The sequence below is a fragment of the Hypanus sabinus genome, chromosome 3 (assembly GCF_030144855.1).
Source record: "Hypanus sabinus isolate sHypSab1 chromosome 3, sHypSab1.hap1, whole genome shotgun sequence".
NCBI classification, from domain to species: domain Eukaryota; kingdom Metazoa; phylum Chordata; class Chondrichthyes; order Myliobatiformes; family Dasyatidae; genus Hypanus; species Hypanus sabinus.
Genome location: NC_082708.1, coordinates 111,258,398 through 111,278,997, shown reverse-complemented (window position 1 = coordinate 111,278,997; position 20,600 = coordinate 111,258,398). Strand labels below are relative to the sequence as shown.

The 20,600-nt window shown below is 41.2% G+C and overlaps 1 protein-coding gene across 6 annotated transcripts in view; it reads right to left on the bottom strand.

Annotated features, from left to right (window-relative positions):
- Positions 1-20,600, bottom strand: part of rapgef2b (Rap guanine nucleotide exchange factor 2b) — a 357,783-nt gene that overhangs the window by 19,014 nt on the left and 318,169 nt on the right. For all 6 annotated transcript variants that reach the window (XM_059964949.1, XM_059964950.1, XM_059964952.1 and 3 more), the window contains 5 exons: positions 15,898-16,074; positions 14,626-14,778; positions 12,230-12,464; positions 9,314-9,888; positions 2,249-2,566 (listed from right to left, as the gene is read on the bottom strand). In XM_059964949.1, the coding sequence (XP_059820932.1) occupies positions 2,249-2,566; positions 9,314-9,888; positions 12,230-12,464; positions 14,626-14,778; positions 15,898-16,074 (1,458 nt within the window). The remainder of the gene's footprint in view (positions 1-2,248; positions 2,567-9,313; positions 9,889-12,229; positions 12,465-14,625; positions 14,779-15,897; positions 16,075-20,600) is intronic.

The window sequence follows — 20,600 nt, the reverse complement described above, 5'->3', positions numbered from 1 at the left end:
TCCGCAGCACAGCTCTTCCCTGGAGGTGCCTCCCAGCACTACAATCTGACACTTCATTCTCAATAGTAAATACCCCATTGTTGCAATGACTCAACAGCTGATGATGAACCCCACCCATTGACAAGTTGATTTGGCTTTTGAGATTTCCTACCCTCCATCTCTGTGCGCCCAGCTGATTCTCTTCCATTTCATTGCACCTACCCAAGATCTTTAGCTAGTTCCACAACAGCAGTAATTGTTGGGAAAATTTCTAAGCTAGTCATTTTTGATTGTTTTATTAAACTTGGAAATTTTTCCATGTACATTTTAAATAATGACTGTGATCAAATCTTATTAATGCAGACACTGGCTTCCTCAAATGGTTCAGTTGGTAAATAAAACATGGAACAGAATTATAAAATAATATTATTTTCAATAAAAATAAAAACATTTCAAATCCATGTACTGTACTTTAACTAAATCCTTTATCCCTCCAGAAACAAGGAGCTGTTTCATTAATTGATATCCTTTGTTTATTACTTCCAAATAATTTGTTCCAGCACCTTATTACTGCTTCAAATCTTATCACCCTAACATTACATATTTATGTCTGCTGGTATTTGAACTCTTAAACCGAAGAATCAATTTAGGGAGGCAACTATGTTAATTTCCCAGTTATACACTCTCAAGAAAAGAAAATCACTATTAATATTTCGCATGTAGTTTAACAGTAAATGCATTGCCTCCCACCAAAGCTATGTTTATGTCTGGTTATATTCCCTATCTGGCCACTTATTAACATACAGAATGGAGTAAATCATGCTAATTGAAGTTAGGGGCTCTGAAAGGAATCCATGGGCGTGACTGAATTTGCCATGAATTACTGAAAGATTCGAGTGCCATTTATCTGACATTCCTCCATTTTGTAACTAGCAGACCTGGTCCATGACCCTCTTTTTATTTATGACAGCACACTGGCTCCTGGAACAGTGGTTATGTAAGCCACTGGGAACAATGACGCCTGGCAGAAGTTTAGTGGACAAAATATAATTCTAACTTCCATCATATTACTCCTAAAGACTTCAGAACCTATAGCAAATTCTTCAACAGCACTTCTCTACAAATCTCATACAAATCAAGTACTATCAAACCCTTAAATCCCAGATGATCCTTTTGAATAGAGCAGTTCAATGGTTAATGATAACCAGAGCACATCAGGAAGGGTCAAACCATACAGATAAGCATGTACACCAGCTAATAGAAACAATAGGAAAGATTCATTAGATAAAAGTACAGACAAATGACAAAAATAAAGAATATACATTAGGAAAATGGAAATTAAATAACTAAATGTTTAAAGGTGAATGTGTGAACTGTGTTAAAGTTGACCCTGATTTTTATTCCCACAGATGCTGCCTGACCCGCTAATTACTTCCATGATATGCTGTCTTCACTTCAGATTTTCAATAAGTTGTTTGGCTCCCAGAGATGGGCATTACCAAATTTACATCAGTCCAGTGATAATATTTTCTCTATAAATTATTAATTATGTATATTGTTGCCTCTGCTTTCTCTTCCTCAGGTTCCATTACAATGACTGAATGCGACCTATCTGGACTGGAAGTGAAATCCTTTTGAGCCTTGATTCAATTATCTTGCATCTCATATCCTCTACTAATGCATAATGGACATTAGACAAACATGCAAGCCATATCATGTAACAGCTGTCCTCTGTGCTCAACTTGAGCCTTCTCCCACCTTTCCTAACTATATCAACAGAGATATTTCAATCATCCTTAGCAACAGGTGAGGTATCAAGAGGATTGGAGGATACCTTAAAAATGATGCTCACTACTACTACTCTTCTCCACCACCATGAAGAAAATGGCAGAGAAGCCTCGATGGGCCAAATGGCCTAATTCTGCTCCTATATCTTATGGTCTTACGGTCTTAAGGGCCCTATTTCCAACCCTAACATTTTTTTAAAATTGACATCACAATGATTAAAAAAATCTCACTTCATGGATTGACTGCAGAAGTTCCTTGCATGTTGCTCTTAAATAAAGATATTCTCCACAGAAATACATTTTCTTTTCATTATCATGCCAATTTCTGTCACTTGACAAATAACATATCTCAATTATATTTCTGCATTCACAACTGTATCTTAATACACCTTATGCTCTTCTAAAGTCTACAGCCACCAGCATTAGTAATTAACTATAAAAAAAATACATCTAACAGATCAAAATTATAACTTCTTACTTACCATCCTCATCTTCTGATGGTAAACCTTGAGGCTGAAGATGAACTAGTCTGGGGTCTGATTCATTTGGCTTGTACCACTGAGGCCGACTGAGAGGCCTAACCTGTGAGTGACTGACCACATGTGGACCTGCACTTTGTACAGGCAAATGGCCAAGTGTATCACAAGATCTTGCCACAAACTGTGACCTTTGTAGTGCTACATTATAATCTGGAGGCTTCATGGCTGGATGCCGATGACCTTCTTGGAAGTCTGCAATTGGAATTCCGACATAACCTGGAGGTGTTGGTGGTGGTTCTCGATACCTGCCTTCTTTTCGTGCTGTAATGTAAGAAAAGAATGAAGATGTTTAATATTTGTTATATAATTAGGATTAGAACACTATACAAAGACAAAAGAAAACAACAAAGTGCTTTGCTGACAATAAAAGGATTTAATTTTTAAGAAGTGTTATTAAACTGATAGAATTTAGGAACAAATAATTTATTTCACTTGAGAAAGGTTTGCTGGTGTAAGTAGCAAAAAATTCAAAACATAGGGTGAATTTTAAATCTTGTCAAAAGGAAAAATTACACAGAAACAAGGATAAAAAGTTTCTAAAAACTGAACAATTCCCTTGGGCGTGTTAAACTTCTCTAATCTCAGTAAAACAAGTTAATGGAAAAAGTGTCAAGTGATGTTACTATAATAAATCTAATTCACCTTCAGAACTAAAAGCCAAAGCCAGCTTTGGGACCTTACAAATTTATTTATTAATGTAATAATTTAAATAGATATGTGCTGCATAAGTAGATAGATTTGGGTGGCAGGGTCAGGATACTGTACCTTTCTACCAAAGCAGGTGTAAAGTGCTCCTTCCCTCCACTAGCCTGCAGGTCCCCTTGGTCACCCAAGTGTAACACCTGCTTACCACTCCTTCCCAGATCAGTGTCACGTGAAGTCTGAAGGGAGCAGGTTGTGGATGGTCATGTGACCAGCTGGTGCATATTACAAGTCTTGGTTACGCGACTACGTACGCCAGGCAGACAACCATTGAAGAGAATTGATCATGGCTGGGGTCACCAGTATTGTAAAGACACTGACCAGAAGGCGGCAATAACAAACCACTTCTGTAGAAAAATGTGGTAATGTGGCAAACACTTCCTAGCGCACTCGAACCAGCTCACAAATAGCCAGTGTGCCGGCATAAAGGCCAGTCCCAAACGGGCGCCAGGTCTGCTTCAAGAACAAAGGGAAAAGCTCGTGCAGGACTGTGAATACGTGCCTCCTACAGCATCCGCGCCCGGGGAGGGCAGGATTAGGAGGCTTTAAAGCGAAGCCATGAAGTTCAAATAAAATCTTTAACTGCAGTTTACCAATTCCATGTCATTATTTCAGCGCTGCGTGTAGCACACCGCTACAGTTGGTGACCCCAACAGTCCAAACGATATTTGGACCGGAGATGAATGACGCCGCATCTGTTCATGCAGTTTCGTTGAAACTGCCAAGCTTCTGGACGCTGCAACCTCACCTGTGGTTCCAGCAAGCAGAAGCCCAATTCCACGTTCGGCAGATAACCTCAGAGGACACACGTTACTGCTACGTGGTGAGCTCCCTCAACCAGTACATAGCGGACCAGGTTGAGGAGTTCGTACAGTCTCCCCCAGCGGACGGCAAGTACACGGAATTCAAAGCCCTGCTCATAAGGACTTTCGGACTCTCACGGCGTGAGTGGGCTGCCTGTTTACTGCACCTGGATGGCTTGGGAGACAGACCTCCATCGGCTTTAATGAATGAGATGTTGTCTCTGGCTGACGGACACAAACCCTGCGTCATGTTTGAGCAGGCATTCCTGGAGCAGCTGCCCGAGGACATACGCCTGCTGCTGTCCAACGCGGATTTCAGTGACCCCCGGAAGGTGGCAGCCCGGGTGGACTTGCTGTGGAACGCCAAGAAGGTGAGTGGGGCGTCCGTCGCACAGATCACCAAGCCACGCTCCCCGCAGCAAACTAGACCAGGCCTGGCCACAGAGCCCGCTAACCCCAGAGGCAGGGGTGAGGAGCCCAACGAACAATGGTGCTTTTACCACCAGTGGTGGGACGCAGAAGCCCGCCGCTGTAGCCCGCCCTGCAAGTTCCCGGGAAACGCCAGGGCCAGCCGCCGCTGATGGCTACGGCGGCTGGCCATCGGGATAGCCCCCTGTATGTGTGGGACAAGCGGTCGGGACACCGTTTTTGGTCGACACCGGTGCCGAGATCAGCGTCTGACCTCCGACGAGTTACGACACCCGCAACAGGGCACCGGGTCCCTCCCCCGAGGGCCGTGAACGGCAGCTACAGTTTGGCTCCAGCCAGTTCGCGTGGGACTTCACACTGGCCGCCGTAGCTCAACCGCTTCTGGGTGCGGATTTTTTGCGGGCTCACAGCCTGCTGGTCGACCTGCCGAGGCAGAGATTGGTCCACGCCGAGACCTTTCAGACGTTCTCCCTGGGAGAAGCCCAGTTGCCAGCCCCACAGCTTGACTCCATCACGCTGTCCGACAATGACTTCACCAGAGTCCTGGCGGATTTCCCATCGGTTCTGGCACCGCATTTCACGGCAACCATGCCCCGACACGGCGTACAGGACCACATCCCGGCCCAGGGACCACCCCTCCACGCCCGTGCTCGGCGGCTTCCCCCGGACAAGCTCCGACTGGCGAAGGAGGAGTTCAAGAGGATGAAGGAATTGGGGATCATCCGGCAGTCCGACAGCCCATGGGCCTCCCCCCTGCACATGGTACCCAAAGCAACAGGGGGCTGGAGACCATGCGGCGACTACCGCAGGCTGAATGAGGCTACCACACTGGACCGCTACCCTGTGCCGCACATTCAGGACTTTGCAGCAAACCTGCACGGCGCACGGATCTTCTCCAAGGTAGACCTCGTCCGGGGATACCATCAAATCCCGATGCATCCGGACGACATCCCCAAAACGGCACTCATCACCCCGTTCGGCCTTTTCGAGTTCCTCCGCATGCCGTTCGGCCTGAAGAATGCTGCACAGATGTTCCAGCGGTTAATGGACGCAGTGGGACGCGACCTGGACTTCGCATTCATCTATTTGGACGACATCCTCATAGCCAGCAGCAGTCGTCAGGAGCATCTGTTCCACCTCCGTCAACTCTACGCCCGACTGAGTGAGTACGGTCTAACAATCAACCCGGCCAAATGCCAGTTCGGGCTCGACACAATCGACTTCCTGGGCCACAGGATTACTAAAGATGGGGCAACCCCTCTGCCCGCTAAGGTAGACGCGATCCGCCATTTCCCCCAACCCACCACAATCAAAGGCCTTCAGGAATTCGTAGGTATGGTAAATTTCTACCACTGCTTCCTCCCTTCAGCTGCCCGAATCATGCGCCCCCTGTTCACCCTGCTGTCAGGTCCAGGCAAGGACATTACCTGGGACGAGGAGTCCGCCGCCGCTTTCATTAAAACGAAAGAAGCCTTGGCAAACGCCGCGATGCTAGTGCACCCCAGAATGGACATCCCTACCGCCCTCACAGTGGACGCATCTAACACAGCAGTCGGTGGGGTTCTGGAGCAACTCATTGTGGGTCGCTGGCAACCCCGGCCTTTTTCAGCAAACACCTGCGGCCACCCGAGCTCAAATACAGTGCTTTCGACCGGGAACTGTTGGCGCTATACCTGGCAATCCGGCATTTCAGGTACTTCGTAGAAGGTAGGCCCTTCACCACGTTCACAAACCACAAAGCCGCTTACCTTTACGTTCACAAAGGTGTCCGATCCCTGGTCGTCCCGCCAGCAGCGCCATCTCTGAATTCACGACGGATGTCCGGCACGTCTCGGGTAAGGACAATGTCATGGCGGACGTGCTCTCTCACCCTAACATTCATGCCCTTTCCCAAGGGGTAGACTTTGAGGCATTGGCAGAGGCGCAGCAGACAAACGAGGAGATCCCGAGTTACAGAACCACAGTCTCCGGTTTGCAGCTCCAGGACCTCCCTGTAGGCCCAGGTGAGAGGACCCTACTCTGTGATGTCACCACCGGCCAGCCCCATCCCGTTGTCCCGGCACCTTGGCGGCGACGCGTTTTCGACTCCATTCATAACTTAGTGCACCCCTCCATCAGGACAACCGTCCGGATGGTCTCCAGCAGGTTCGTTTGGCACAGTCTCCGCAAGCAAGTCAGTGAATGGGCCAGAACCTGTATGCACCGCCAGACGGGCAAGGTGCAGCGGCACACCAAAGCTCTGCCGCAGCAGTTCCACCCCACCCACCGGCGTTTCGACCACATTCATGTGGATATCGTGTGTTGCCTGCCAGTGTCGCGCGGAGCGCGGCACCTCCTGACTATCGTGGACTGGTTCACAAGATGGCCAGAGGCGATCCCGCTCACTGACACCACCTCCAAATCTTGCCCCCGGGCACTGATTGCCACCCGCTTTGGTGCACCGACCCACATTAACTCCGACAGAGGTGCCCAGTTCACATCCAGCCTGTAGTCAGCTTTAGCCAGCCTTTTGGGGACACAGCTGCACCACACAACTGCCTACCACCCACAGTCGAACGGGCTACTGGAGCGTTTCCACCATCACCTAAAGTTGGCTCTCATGGCCCGCCTGAGAGGAGCTAACTGGGTGGACGAGCTCCCCTGGGTCCTACTCGGCATCCGCACGGCGCCCAAAGACGATCTGCACGCCTCGTCGGCCGAGTTGGTGTATGGCGCACTCCTGGTCGTCCCCGGGGAGTTCATACCGGCCCTGAGGGGGCAAGAAGAAGAACCCGCAGCAGTCCTGGGTAGACTACGCGAGAGGCTCGGTGACCTGGCCCCCATACCCACTTTGCAGCATGGGCAGAACCCAACCTGCGTGTCCAAAGACCTGCAGAACTGTAAGTTTGTGTTTGTACAAAGGGGCGTGCATCGGCCACCGCTGCAATGGCCCTATGAGGGGCCGTTTACGGTGCTCAGGAACAACGGGTCCACGTTCGTGCTGGACGCTGGGGGGAGAGAGGAGGTTTTCACGGTGGACCGCCTCAAACCGGCCCAAGTGGACTTGGCGCAACCGGTCGAGTTTCCGGCACTGCGGTGCAGAGGCCTGGCCTCCCAAGCAGGGTCCGGCCCAGACTGTGGACATTGGGGGGTGTATCGCCGGTTCTGGGGGGTGGGGGTTATGTGGCGACCCACTTCCTAGCGCACTCGAACCGGCTCACAAATAGCCAGCGTGCCGGCATAAAGGCCAGTCCCAAAAGGCCAGGTCTGCTACACCAACAAAGGGAAAAGCCTGCGGGGGATTGTGAGTACGTGCCTCCTACAGCATCCGCGCCTGGGGAGGGCGGGATCAGGGAGGCTTTAAAGCGAAGCCATGGAGTTCGAATTCGAATAAAATTTTCTTTAACTGCAGTTTACCGACTCCGTGTCGTTATTTCAGCGCTGCGTGTAGCACACCGCCACAGTAAGAACAATCATGTCATGGACCACAATCGCCCATGTCATATGACATGACATTTAATGATGAAGTAGACTGATAAAATATGATTTAGCAAAACATTTTTACGACAAGGGTAGGCACTCTAATTAGTGGTGCTTTACACTGTGCAAGGATATTGGTCTTATCATGTGGTACAACAACAAACAAAGCTTCAATCTCTGTTCAAAACATTGAACGTACTTACTTTCAGATAATTAAGTGCCTGTCAACCACATATTTAGCATATGGAGCAGCACTGTAATGATGAGGCAATTAGCACATCATTTTACCAGAGTCAGTGATCACCAATGGGAGTTCAATTCCCATTGCTGCCTGTAAGGAGTCTGTACATTTTAACTGTGATTGCTTGGGTTTCCTTTGGCTACTCCTGTTTTCTCCTACACTTCAAAGACGTATGTTTAGAGCTAGGGTTAGTGAGTTGTGGGTATGATAGCACCGAAAGTGTGGTGATACTTGTAGGCTGTCCAGCATAATCCTCACTGATTTGGTTTGATACAAATAGTGCATTTCACTGTATGTTTTGGTGTTTTGTTGTATATGAGACAAATAAAGCTAATCTTTATTGTTCTCTGCAAGTAGCGAAATGCAATGGGAATAGTTGATATTCACACATACTGTTAGTACAAAGAAAATTATAGTAAATTTGAGTTCTATCTGTGCCAGGAAACTGATTTCTTTGGGTAATCGACATAATTGTTTGTTCTTCACAAGGGGCATAAATGTCAGCAGAGAATATTTTTAGGCCAGTCATCTGCTTTGCATCTGATATTTATATCCGTATAATCTGCTTTAGTATATTATTCACAAAGTAATTAAATGGTTCATATGCTGGAAGCAAAAAAATTCTTTTTTCTAACCAAGGTGTTGCTCCACATACAAAAATACTAGCAAAAATAAATATTTCTAATCTTTTGTATAACCAACAGTTTTATTACTAGGTATGGGATGGGAGAGTTATCTAAGAATGTGTAAAACATGTGCTAACATCAATCACTGTAGAGATAAACAATTTGTGCCACAAGATTGGGAAAGGAAAGAGCCATCAGATTCTGAATGGACAATGAACCCATGAACACTATCTATTTTACCCCTCTTTTCTTACACACACACTTACTGTAATTTATATTTTGCAATTTTACAACATATGCCAGTGATATTAAACCTTATTCTGATTCTGAGGAGATAGTCAAATAACATTAAGGTATGCAAATTTGTGAAATAAATTAGAAGATTGCTACTGCCTTTCAACATCTCAAAGCTGTTCTGTCATTTAATAACATCATAGCTTAACTCCACTTTCTAACAACTGGTAACTGTAACAGATCTGTCTGCCTCTGCCTTAAAAATATTCATCACATTATAGCAAGAGACTTCCAAAGATCCACGATCCTCAAAGAAAACACGTTATTCAAATTGGTAACTCAGGAGTTTTAAACTGGAGTAAATATCTACTCATGATTATCTGGATAAATTCTAGATGACCTGCCCATAGGAAAATAACAGCTACTTTTGCAGCTAACTAATAAAAGACGGGAAGCATAAAATTAGTTAACACAAATGTGCTTTATTTATGCTGTAGGTTTACAGAACACTTACCAATGAGACCTTTTGCTGTAGATGACGATCCAGCTATATGAGAAGATCTCACATTTTGATTGGAATCATCTGCAGCTAATGCTGTATTGCTTCCATCAGAGTCAATTGATACATCCTTTCCACCTCGCCGTTTTATAGTTCCTGTATCACCTTCAGAATCCTCAGCCCAATAACCTGGAGATGATGCCCAGCTACTTCTGGACTGAGCATGATCAAGGGTATCTCTGGGTTGGCCCTGCCTGTTGGACTTAGTTACACGTTCAGGAAACATGGTTTGGTCCATCTGGCTGCCTGTAGCCCACATTGATGTTAGTCCTGTTCCTTCAGCAGGGCTTTCATAATGAAAATTTCCCAAACTACTAAGTGTTTCCCAACTCTTCTGGTGTTGAATTGTTTGGATGTTATCATGTGATCCACTAGAGCAAGAAGTCCAACTTCCCCTACCACTATCTGCTGCATCAAGGGACGTTCGGTCTCCTTGGTCCTGGGTTAACTCTTCCATGCTTGGTGAAGACAGTACTGCTGCTCCTGCATATAGACTCCCTCTGCCCTCTGTGCTTGACGGTGTGTAAGAACTAAATAAACCAAAACATTGTTTTAAATATTGGGTAAAAAATAATCATGTCCATTATCTCATATACCTAGATTAGCTAAACCTTTATAATCAGCAGTAAAGAGAATAATGAATAATTACCACAACATCTTGACTGGCTCCTTAGATTACCAAACAGCTAATTATTTTACTGCATAGTAAAATAATTATTTTCTCAGAATTACCTGTAACAATATCAGGACCACAGAGAGGAGGTGACTTCTAGATCTTAATGAAACTTAGAGGGGTGAGGATAGTACTGGAATGGATGAATGAAACAATGGGATAAAAACAAGATTGGACACGGCTAAGAAGCATGAAGAAAAACACAAAAAAAAATAGAAAATATAAAGAAATGAAAAACCATTTGCAGAATCTTAATGGCAAATCTTTGAAAAACTGTGCTCCAGTTAATGTTATAAGCACAGGAAGCCTACAAAAGAGTTAAAACCTTTTGACAAGCTGCTTTACATGCAATTCTCATCTGATCTATTTGGAGTAGGTATACGTACTTTAGATGACAGGTGCAAAGGAATCTGGAAAGGATATGGAAAATATAAAACTGACCTGTATCATTCAATTCCTTTAGCTTAAAATGCTGTACTGCAAGTGGCTTAGCATAGGAATACAGTACCCTTAAAAGTTTTGTTGGTTCAAGCCCAGGTCAGAAAAAAAACATAAAATGTAATCTTAGGATATTTGCTAATATGTCAAAATACTGCTGGGAATTACATGGAAATAAAGTTATACATTTGGGGGAAAATTATACACGTAGGAAACTGTCAGATGAAAAATGCAATCTCTCAACTTCAGTGTTGAAGCAGTCATATTAACTGGTTTTCCAGTTTCCCATTTACAAAATTTCGGCTCTGCATTAAGATAGTTGTAGCAAAATTACCTGTGGGCCAATTTGAACCAATAAAGTCAAAAATTTTCAAGTATTTTAAATGGACATAGCTATAAAGAAAACTACAATATACTGGGCTACAGAAAGCTACTTGTACAAGGGGCAATACAAGAGTAAAAGGATCAGGTTATAAGGCTGTAGGGATGAAAAAACAACTTCAAAAGGGATAAAGAGACAATGCAACAAATATTCTATTTGACAATTGAGTCAAACGTATAACAATGAAGACAGATCCATCGAATTCAGAGAGAACAAAAAATATTTAAATTTATGGTACTCACACTGAATTATTTTAAGGCATGTATCTGGATACAAGACTCAAGTGAAGTTATTTTGATAAAACAGCTCTTCCATAATTAAAATTACCCTTTCATTTAATCTCCCTTTCCTAGTTATGACAGAGGATCCCTGACCTGAAATGTTACTCTGCTTCTCTTTCCACAAATGTTGCCCACCCTAAATGTTTCCAGCATTCATAATTCATTGGCAGCTATCTGAAAAAAATATCTTCAGATGGCAACAGTCATATTAGTATCAAATAAGATTGATTCTGGTGAATGATCTAATACAGCCTGAGAGAATGGTTAATGATGAGAATGGAATTGTTAGGGCAGGGACTATGAATATTTCTTTCCAATGTCTAGTTAATGGTAACTAATACAAGATTTAGTTATAAATAAGTACTCTGAAAGCACAGATGAAGTGGAAAATCAAAGGTGGTAGTAGACAGGTGGAGTTCAGAGCCACTGAGACACAAATGCAAACTGCCTTTATGCCTATGGATGATAATATATAAAGGACCAAATACAAAATTTGTCTATGAAGCCTGTTGTGTAGATGTGTAAGGAGAATTCAACTAGTGAGTCTCTGTTACTATCTGAAATAATAATAGTACAAGTAAGGTCAGAAAAGGAACTCTGTAGGATTGGTAGAGTACCGCTGTTAATACTGAAAAGAACACAAGTTCATCACAAAGCTAACTCGATGGGCTATAGTCTGGGTGCAGGTTGATGGGACTAAGCAGAATAATAGTTTGGTATGGCCTGAATGGGCCCATTTCTGTGCTGTAGTGTTCTATGAATCTATAATTCTATAAATTGGACGTCTTCGACTGAGAATATGGGTGACTAGCTAATTGGAGGAATTCAGATTGGGCTAAAATCAATAGATTTCCATGTCAACAATTGAATGAAGAAAGCACATCTCTAACCTCTGAACAAACAGATAAACAAATTGAGCTAGCCCTCTGAATATCACAAGAAATTAAGAAAAATGTAAATCAGTGCAAAGATGTAAAGCAAACTTCTTCCTCAGATATTACTGTAACTTCATAGCATAGAGTACAAATGTTTCAAACAGCAGCATTTCAAACAATAGATAAATGCTTCAGAATCAACTAAAACAAAAATCCTCTAACCTGATATAGTACTGATCTGGATCAGTCAATAATCGTTTATCTAGTCTTCTTTCTACACCCAATCCTAAATTTGAATCTATAACACTGACAGAATGGCGTTGTCGTCGATCATCATGAAGACTGACAGATACTGAGTCAAATGAGGAGTTACTGACAATGCTGGAGCGGGAGGAAATTTCACTGTGGCCAGAGTCCGAAAAATTATCGGCAGTAGTACTTGGTGCCAAAATAAAACCTGACAAAGAGAAAAATATTTGAACCATTCAACAGACATATTTTCATAACAACTGTATTAATTAAGCAATGGAGGGCAGATACAGAATAGAGAAATAAAGAAAAAAATATCAGAATTTCTGGAAGGCCTGCTTCATATCTATTGTTGACTTATTTCATAAATATTTACTAGCATAAAAATCAAAACAGTCTGAGCACTGGAAGAAGGCACAAAGACAAAAGAATAGCAATCAGGTTCAAGTAGGCATATCTGGTAACAGAAAGGTAATTCCAATAGCATTTTAACATAACTCATTCTTCAGTAAGATTTAGTCAAATGATTACCATTCTTATCATTGTTAGCTATATTATGAAAAAAGCACAAGTATCTGCAAGAGAGTAATGATATTTCCATAAATGAAAGTGTGCAATTTGAATCTGCAAAGATGAATTAAATATTGGAATTAATACGCTATGAGAACTGCAAGCATAACAAGCACTAGATATGCCTAATTTTTTCAAAACCTTTTAATGGTATGATGGAATCATTATCAACATTTGCAGCATTCCAACAATCTATTTTGAAAAAGCAATTATCATCAATTTATAAAGCTAAAAAAGCTAATATAAACAGAGAGTGCATACTTAATGAACATGCAAGCTGTTTCCTTCCTCTTTCACTGTAATCTTCTTTGTATTGTGTCATATTATGTTGGCTCCAGAATGTGTGCTGACACATTCTGTGTGCTGTGTGCCTCCAGCACATCCTAAGGTAGTGTTTGTTGTTAATGCAAAAGTCTCATTTCCCTGTGTTTTGATCTACATGTGATAAATATATTTGAGATCCGAAATCATGATGGTGGTAGTTCAGATCTTCTAATACAATTGAGTTCACAATACCAATGAACAATAAATCACTCTCTCTAGCACAAATAAAGGTATAAAAACAAGTTTTAAAAGTAAAACTCAAAAATTTTGCCACTGTTTTCTCATCCCATTTTTACTACATCCAGGTTTTAACAATTAATCGTCTTTTTAAAATTATTTATTACTATCCAGCAATATTGTTTACTAATTTTTCATATATTTCTCTTATCCAGTACTTTCCTCCCCTTCAATCTATGACAAAGCTCCAAATAATTATTCTCAAACCAGCATAATTTTACTGCCATTTAACAAATCTCTTAGTCTGTCAAATTCTTGCTCTATTATACCTAATGCATGTCACTTTCAGTTGAATATCTTCAAGCTCATAATTCCACTGGCCAATCTGATATATAAACACACTATCAAAAGGGTACATGATGCATAACCAAGCCCATTCAGTCATCTGGGTTCGGCAGGAATACAATTGGATAATTGTAACAGATCAACACTGCACCCATTTCCGTAACCCCCCCCCCCCCCACCATTTCCTTGCACCTATGTAACTCATCTTCCCTCATATGCCCATAAGCTCGCTTTTGGGTCTTTTTATTATGTATCTATACCAAGGGAGATTTCTAGTTGTCAATTAACCCATCACTACAGCTTCAAGATGTTGGAGGAGTGGCGAAGACCAGGATTAAACCATGGTTGTTGGAGATGTGTTTAACTGAAAATAAACTGAAATGTATTTTAAAATATCTGTTTTCTGGATACCTTCTGTTTTCAGACAACCAAATTTGGATGTTGAACTTGTGCACAAAAAGGCAACATTCTGCAAGCTTAGAAAATGTTTTTGTACTTTAGCCCATCTATAGCACTTCAGGTCTACATTTCTTGAAACATTTTAATTTAATACTGCCGCATCACATGTCTTCATTCCATTACTTTGATTCTAACAATTATCTTTAACACATCCTAAATCAAACAAAAGAAAAAATATTCCAAGAAAACTGATTGCTCTGATACTGAAGACATTAAAAAACCATCACCAGGAGTAAAGTACTCATTCTGTCCTAAAGATGTCATTTTTCCCCTCAAACTTTTCAGAAAATATCACACAGGAGACTGACAGAGGATAGTGGTGCAACAGAATTGGCATAAAGACGTAAAGCTGATTTTAAAAATGCTTAAAGTGATTAGAAAACTAATAGCACACCAATGCTTCAATATTAAATTATTATTTGAAACTCTGCCTTTTCAAAGATTTGAGAGGGGTCATACCTTGGGGTCTAATGCATATTCTTTCTGAAACTCACCTTTCCTTGGTGATGTCTGAGGAGATGTAGGAGGAGAGGACAGTTGAGATGAAGCATTTGATATAGAATCTTCGGTCTGCTTTTTATTTCGATCCAAGTTTGCTTCTTCAGACAAAGACAGAATTTTCTTCAAAGCTTGAGGAGAATGAGTACCTAAATAACAGAAATTGACATAGTCATATAATTTTAAAAATCTTGTTCAGAACAAGTTAAAATAATGCTGAACAACAGAAACAATAAAAAAAACATTTAAATACACCTGTTTATGCAACAGTAATACTTGGTCCAGCAATTAGATTACTCTTAAAAAGCATTACTTTTGGGGATAGCATATGTGTTGGTACAGTTTAGACACAATATTCAATTGTTATCTTCACAGGAAACTTACGGCACATCTTAGAGTGCCTAATACTGCATTATATGATCATCCTGGTAATAACTACTTCAGTCAAATACACAGAGTTAGGAACATGTCATCTGAGCCTGGTAGGGTTCCACAGTTAAAATGATTCAGCTGAAGCTGGAAGTGGTAGCCATGCTATCCTTCATGAGGGAAGTATTCTGCAGCTATTGCTTTATTACATTCCGTACATTTTTAAGAATTTATGGCACCTGAACTTGCTGCCTTCAAACACAGCCAGTGGCAACATCATCAGCACTTTGTTCCAACTTCATCCATGGAGGTAAGATTCAGTGCACTTTAAGTCCTATTCTTTCTCCTTTGAGATTCCTGTATTTGTCTCACCTGTTCTCCAGCTTCAAACTGTGTAACAAACCAAGTGGACCTTACAAAGACATTCTTACTGAAGAGCTATTGTGCACTCTACCCAAGGTCATGTTGTGCACTTGCTGCATATTTCTAAACAAGGTGGCAATCTCCAAGATTCTTGGGTTAATTGTCAAATGGTCATTTAACTTATGTTGCTGTACTTAATGGTACATTATGAAAACGGTGACTCTACAAAATGAATCATTTGTCTAAATCAGAAAACTTTGAGTTTTTCTTGAAAACACTATAAATAATTGCTACATGATGTTCAATCACAGCATGCATATTCATCAAACATCTAACATGGACTGATGTACATTATGACCATAGCATTAGGTCAAATTCCCCAAACTGTGCAACATGTACACATTTACCACATTATGGAATTTTTTTTAAATCAAAAGCAATGAATTTCAACTATGTAATGTTCCTCCAGTGGATTACTTATCATACACGTTTTTGTGGACCAGGATACCGAAGTATTTTTTTCAAAAAATGATTACCAAATGGAGGTAGGTCTTTAACTTGCACTTTCTTGCGTGATGGATACAATGATACAGCTGGGACCTGGAGAACCTGATTTACTTTCTGCTGCTTCTGATGTTGTCCGCCTGATCTTGGAGCAACTGGAGATGTATCTGAAAGTTTTCCTGCTTTTCTTTCTCCTGTATTCTTGGGTACTAGACAACAGGAAAGAGATAATATATATATGTATATCCACTCACAGAAGGAACCTCCTGCAGATATTGGAAACCTAAAACTACAAATTTCTGGAAATACTATCTATGGAGAGTGAAATAAAAATACACAAAACAGAATAGAACAGCACAGTACAGGACTCTACAATTACAAAGTAATTATGAATATTCTGGTCTAGTTCAGTTAAAAGGTTATCTGTCTGAAATATTAACTCTGACTTATTAAAAAAACTTACGTTTTTCTTAGAAATGCTGCAAATATTATAACTAATGTGGTGATACAATGTAACTTTTATTCATAAACCCAGCATGTTATAAAGAAGGAATAAACAATAGGGGCTGAAACATGTTTTCTTCTTCCCTAGATGGAATGGAAGACACTTAGTTCTCAGCTTTGTTTCTTTTAAACATGTGGTTCAAAGCCTGTGGTTCCTAGACATCAGTTCAAGGGAATCTCTGAGATCAAGCAAGGAAATGTCATCAAGCAAGCTGAGCAGCCTATCACAACAAAGTAATTTAGAGATACCAAAGCAGGTTTAAAAAAAGGTAACTTTTCAACATTTTACACAAATTTAAAAGATTATGAAGAATTTCTTTTGCCAGAGAATGGTGAATCTGTGGAATTTTTTGCCAATGTGGAAAGCAATAGATTCTTGATTAGTCAAAACATGAAGGGATACAGGGAGAAGACAGGAGATTGGGACTGAGAAAAAAAAATTGGACCAGCCCAGATCAATGGGATCGATGGCCAAATGGCCTAACTCTGCAACTATATTTTATGGTCTTAAAAGTATACAAAATTAAGCAAACTTTGAGGTGATTGTACTAATACATAGAAGGCATGTCAGAGGTAACATTTTAACATAGAGGGTGGTGGTGAAACGCCCTGCCGGGGTGGTGATAGATGCAGATATATTAGGGACATTTCGGAACTTCTTAGGTAAGCACATGGATGATAGAAAAATAGAGGGCTATGTGGGAAGTGTCAGATGGACCTTAAAGTAGTTTATAAGATCAGCACGGTGTCATAGCTGAACATACTAAAATTAAATCAAACTATATACTAAACAAAAAAAAACACATCTGATAAGAGTCCACTGCCTAACTTCCCCAGGCACTAGATTGCCTGCCTCTATGCCATAAGTCCATCAATGTCATCTGTCTCCAAAGCTGGATGCTGAAAATCATCCAAAGAAAAACACCCTTTTTTAGTTTGGAGAACAAACTAGGATCTGCTTGTCCCCACATACAACACCCTGTAGAAGGATCAGAGCAAGTACAGAAAACAATACTTCCATAATCAGCAACCAATTTCATAATCCATTTTTCAGTTTTTGTGCATCTGATCCTGGATAATACCAGCAGCCAGTGATATTATCATATACACAGAAACAATCAACAAAAATCAGGTCTCTGAGGTATCTTGGTACTTGCCTGAAACCGATCATCTCAACTGTTATACCACAATCCCAAAAAACTAATGCCAACTTTAAAATTCAATGGTGCAAATCTGGATTATTGCAAGCATCACAAAAGGCAACTTGGACTTCCATCCTTGATTTGATTCATAGCTCTCAGATACTGAACTACTTTAAAATAGTTGACCTTGCAGCAACTGTTAAACTATTAAACAGGATCAACTGTTGGTGCCATTGGATTTTCCTCTAGCCACATCATGATCCAATTTACTGTTGACCAATATTCTTTGTATAACTGTGGGTCTTTAGCTTCTGCACCTCCACTCCAAGGATAGTTATGCACTGCAGGTGGCCACAAATGGAAGCCCACAGAGGGACTTAAATGTGATTGCCGAATAGTTTCTTACTCATGTCTGTCATGTGCACTTGTGTGGTCATTAAGACACTACACCATGCTTGGAGCAAACAGTTTTTAAATTGCGTCATTTGCACGTGTTTGTTTTCAAAACCCACTGACAGTTGGTGAGAAATAAGCAGTAGGACAATTCAGAACTGTTTTGCTTACTGTGGTTTCAAGCATTCAGGCTCGGAGATGCCAGAAACAGCCAGGAGTAAAAAAATGAAAGGAGTTCACTACTTCAACAAAATTTGAAACTATGAAGAATTTGAAGGTATTGACAATCATTTTGAATATCACAATGAAAACTAATATTGGGAGATGCAATTGTCAAAAAGCTTTGCATGAAGGCAGTTCATTAACTGCACTAGATGTCTGCACTGATTTTACTTCTTACAGTCAATCAAAAGAATACTAGACGAATTCCTCCATCAGTAACAATTAGGAACAAATACAGTTTTTAATACTGTAATACTGATAATGTTCCAATTTGTTCTGTATTTCATTTAAATATGTAATTTGTTACTTAAATGGTGATTTATCTTTTTTTAATACATTTTTAACTAGTTCCATGAACCTTTGACTAATCAGGGCAGCTGCTTAATTGGGCCAAAACATTCTGGTCCTGATGTGTCTCAATTAACCAGAATCCATTGTATGTCAGTGAAGATTATGGTAAATTCATCATCAGTTGGTGATTCAAAATTAAAGACAAAGCATTCTCCATAAAACTATTATACACAGATAATGCAGCTGGATGTTTAAAATGACCTGAGAGCCTAAGAAGTAAGATTATCTTAAAAAAGTGAGTAACACTTGAAAACATCAACTGAACATTAAAAAAATTCAAACTAATACTTAGCTTAATCCCTCAAGAAAACTCCCCTCCAGTAAAATAAATGGAGAAATGGTGCAGAATTATCACAACTTCATGCTCACATGCTGAGAAGAGCTTAACAAATGTGAAAAATATCGAGACTGCAGATGTTGGAATGTAGAGCAACACAAATAGTGTGTTGCAAGAGAAGTATCGAGCTCAGCTGACTAGAACTTCAGTACTGCTGTGCTTCTGTGAAAACAGTCATAATTTCATGGGGAAAAGCTGATTGCTACTTGGTAAACCTACAACCATAATAATAAGAGGCAGCATTTGGCCCATCAGCACTATGCTGGCTTCCAGCGAAGCAACTCCATTAGTCCCATTATCCCTTTCCTTATTGACCTGTACCCTTCAATTTAACCTTTATCATACATGCCTATCAACTTCCCTTTGATTCTTTTTGCCATTGATGCACAAAATGGAGTAATATGTGATAGCCATTAACAGATCAGAATGACAATTCCCTGCAAAAATCAAAACCAATATGACCATAAGATATAGAAGTAGAATTAGGCCATTTGTCCAATCGTGTCTGCTCTACCAATTCATTATGGCTGATCCAATTTTCCTCTCAGCCCTAATCTCCTGCCTTCTCCCCATGTCCCTTCATGCCCTGACCAATCACGAATCCAACAACCTCTACCTTAAATTTACATAAAGTCTTGACCTCCACAGCTGCCTGTGGCAAAGAATTCCACAGATCCACCACTCCCTAGCTAAAGAAATTCCTCCGCATCTCCATTCTAAAAGGACACCCCTCTATTCTGAAACTGTGTCCTCTGGTCTTAGACTCTCCCATCATAGAAAACATCTGCTCCACATCCACTCTATCCAGGCCTTTCACCATTTGATAGGTCACCCCTCATTCTTCTGAGCCCAGAGCCATCAAACGCTCTTCATATGACAAGCCATTCAATCCTGAAATCATTTTCATGAACCTTTTGTATTTCATCTCCTTTTAGAAAATAGTTAACCCTTTCATTTCTTCTAATAACGTGCATGACCATACGCTTCCCAACACCATATTCCATCTATCACTTCTTTGCCCATTCTTATCTGTCTAGGTCCTTCTTTAACCTCTCTGCTTTCTCAAAACTACCTGCCTTTCCAAACTTTGCAACAAAGCCATCAATTACATCATCCAAATCACTGAAATATAACATAAAATAAATTGGTTCCAGCACAAATCCCTGTGGAATACCACTAGTCACTGGCAGCCAGCCAAAAAAGGCTCCCTTTATTCCCACTCTGTCTCCTGGCAATCAGCCACTGCTATATCTGTGTTAGAACCTTTCCTGTAATACCATCCGCTCGTAGCTTGTAAGCACTTGTGTGTCACCTTGACAAAGGCCTTCTGAAAATCCAAGTACACAATTCAAGCGATTCTCCTTTGTCTATCCTACTTGTTATTGCCTCAAAGAATTCCAACAGATTTGTCAGGCAGAATTTTCCCTTGAGGAAACCATGCTGATTATGGCCTATTTTATCATGTGCCTTCAAGTACCCTGAGATCTCTTTCTTAATACTCAACTCCAACATCTTCTCAATCACCGAGGTCAGACTAACTGGCATATGGTTTCCTTTATTCGGCCTCTCTCCCTTCTTGAAGAGTGGAGTGACATTTGTAATATTCCAGTCTTCTAGAACCATTCCAGAATCTAGTGATACTTGAAAGATCATTACTAATGCCGCCATGACCTCTTCAGTCATCTCTTTCACAATTCTGACGTGTACACCATCTGATCCAGTTTTATTTATCTACCTTCAGACCTTCCAGTTTCCCAAGAACCTTCTCTCTAGTTATGGTAACTTC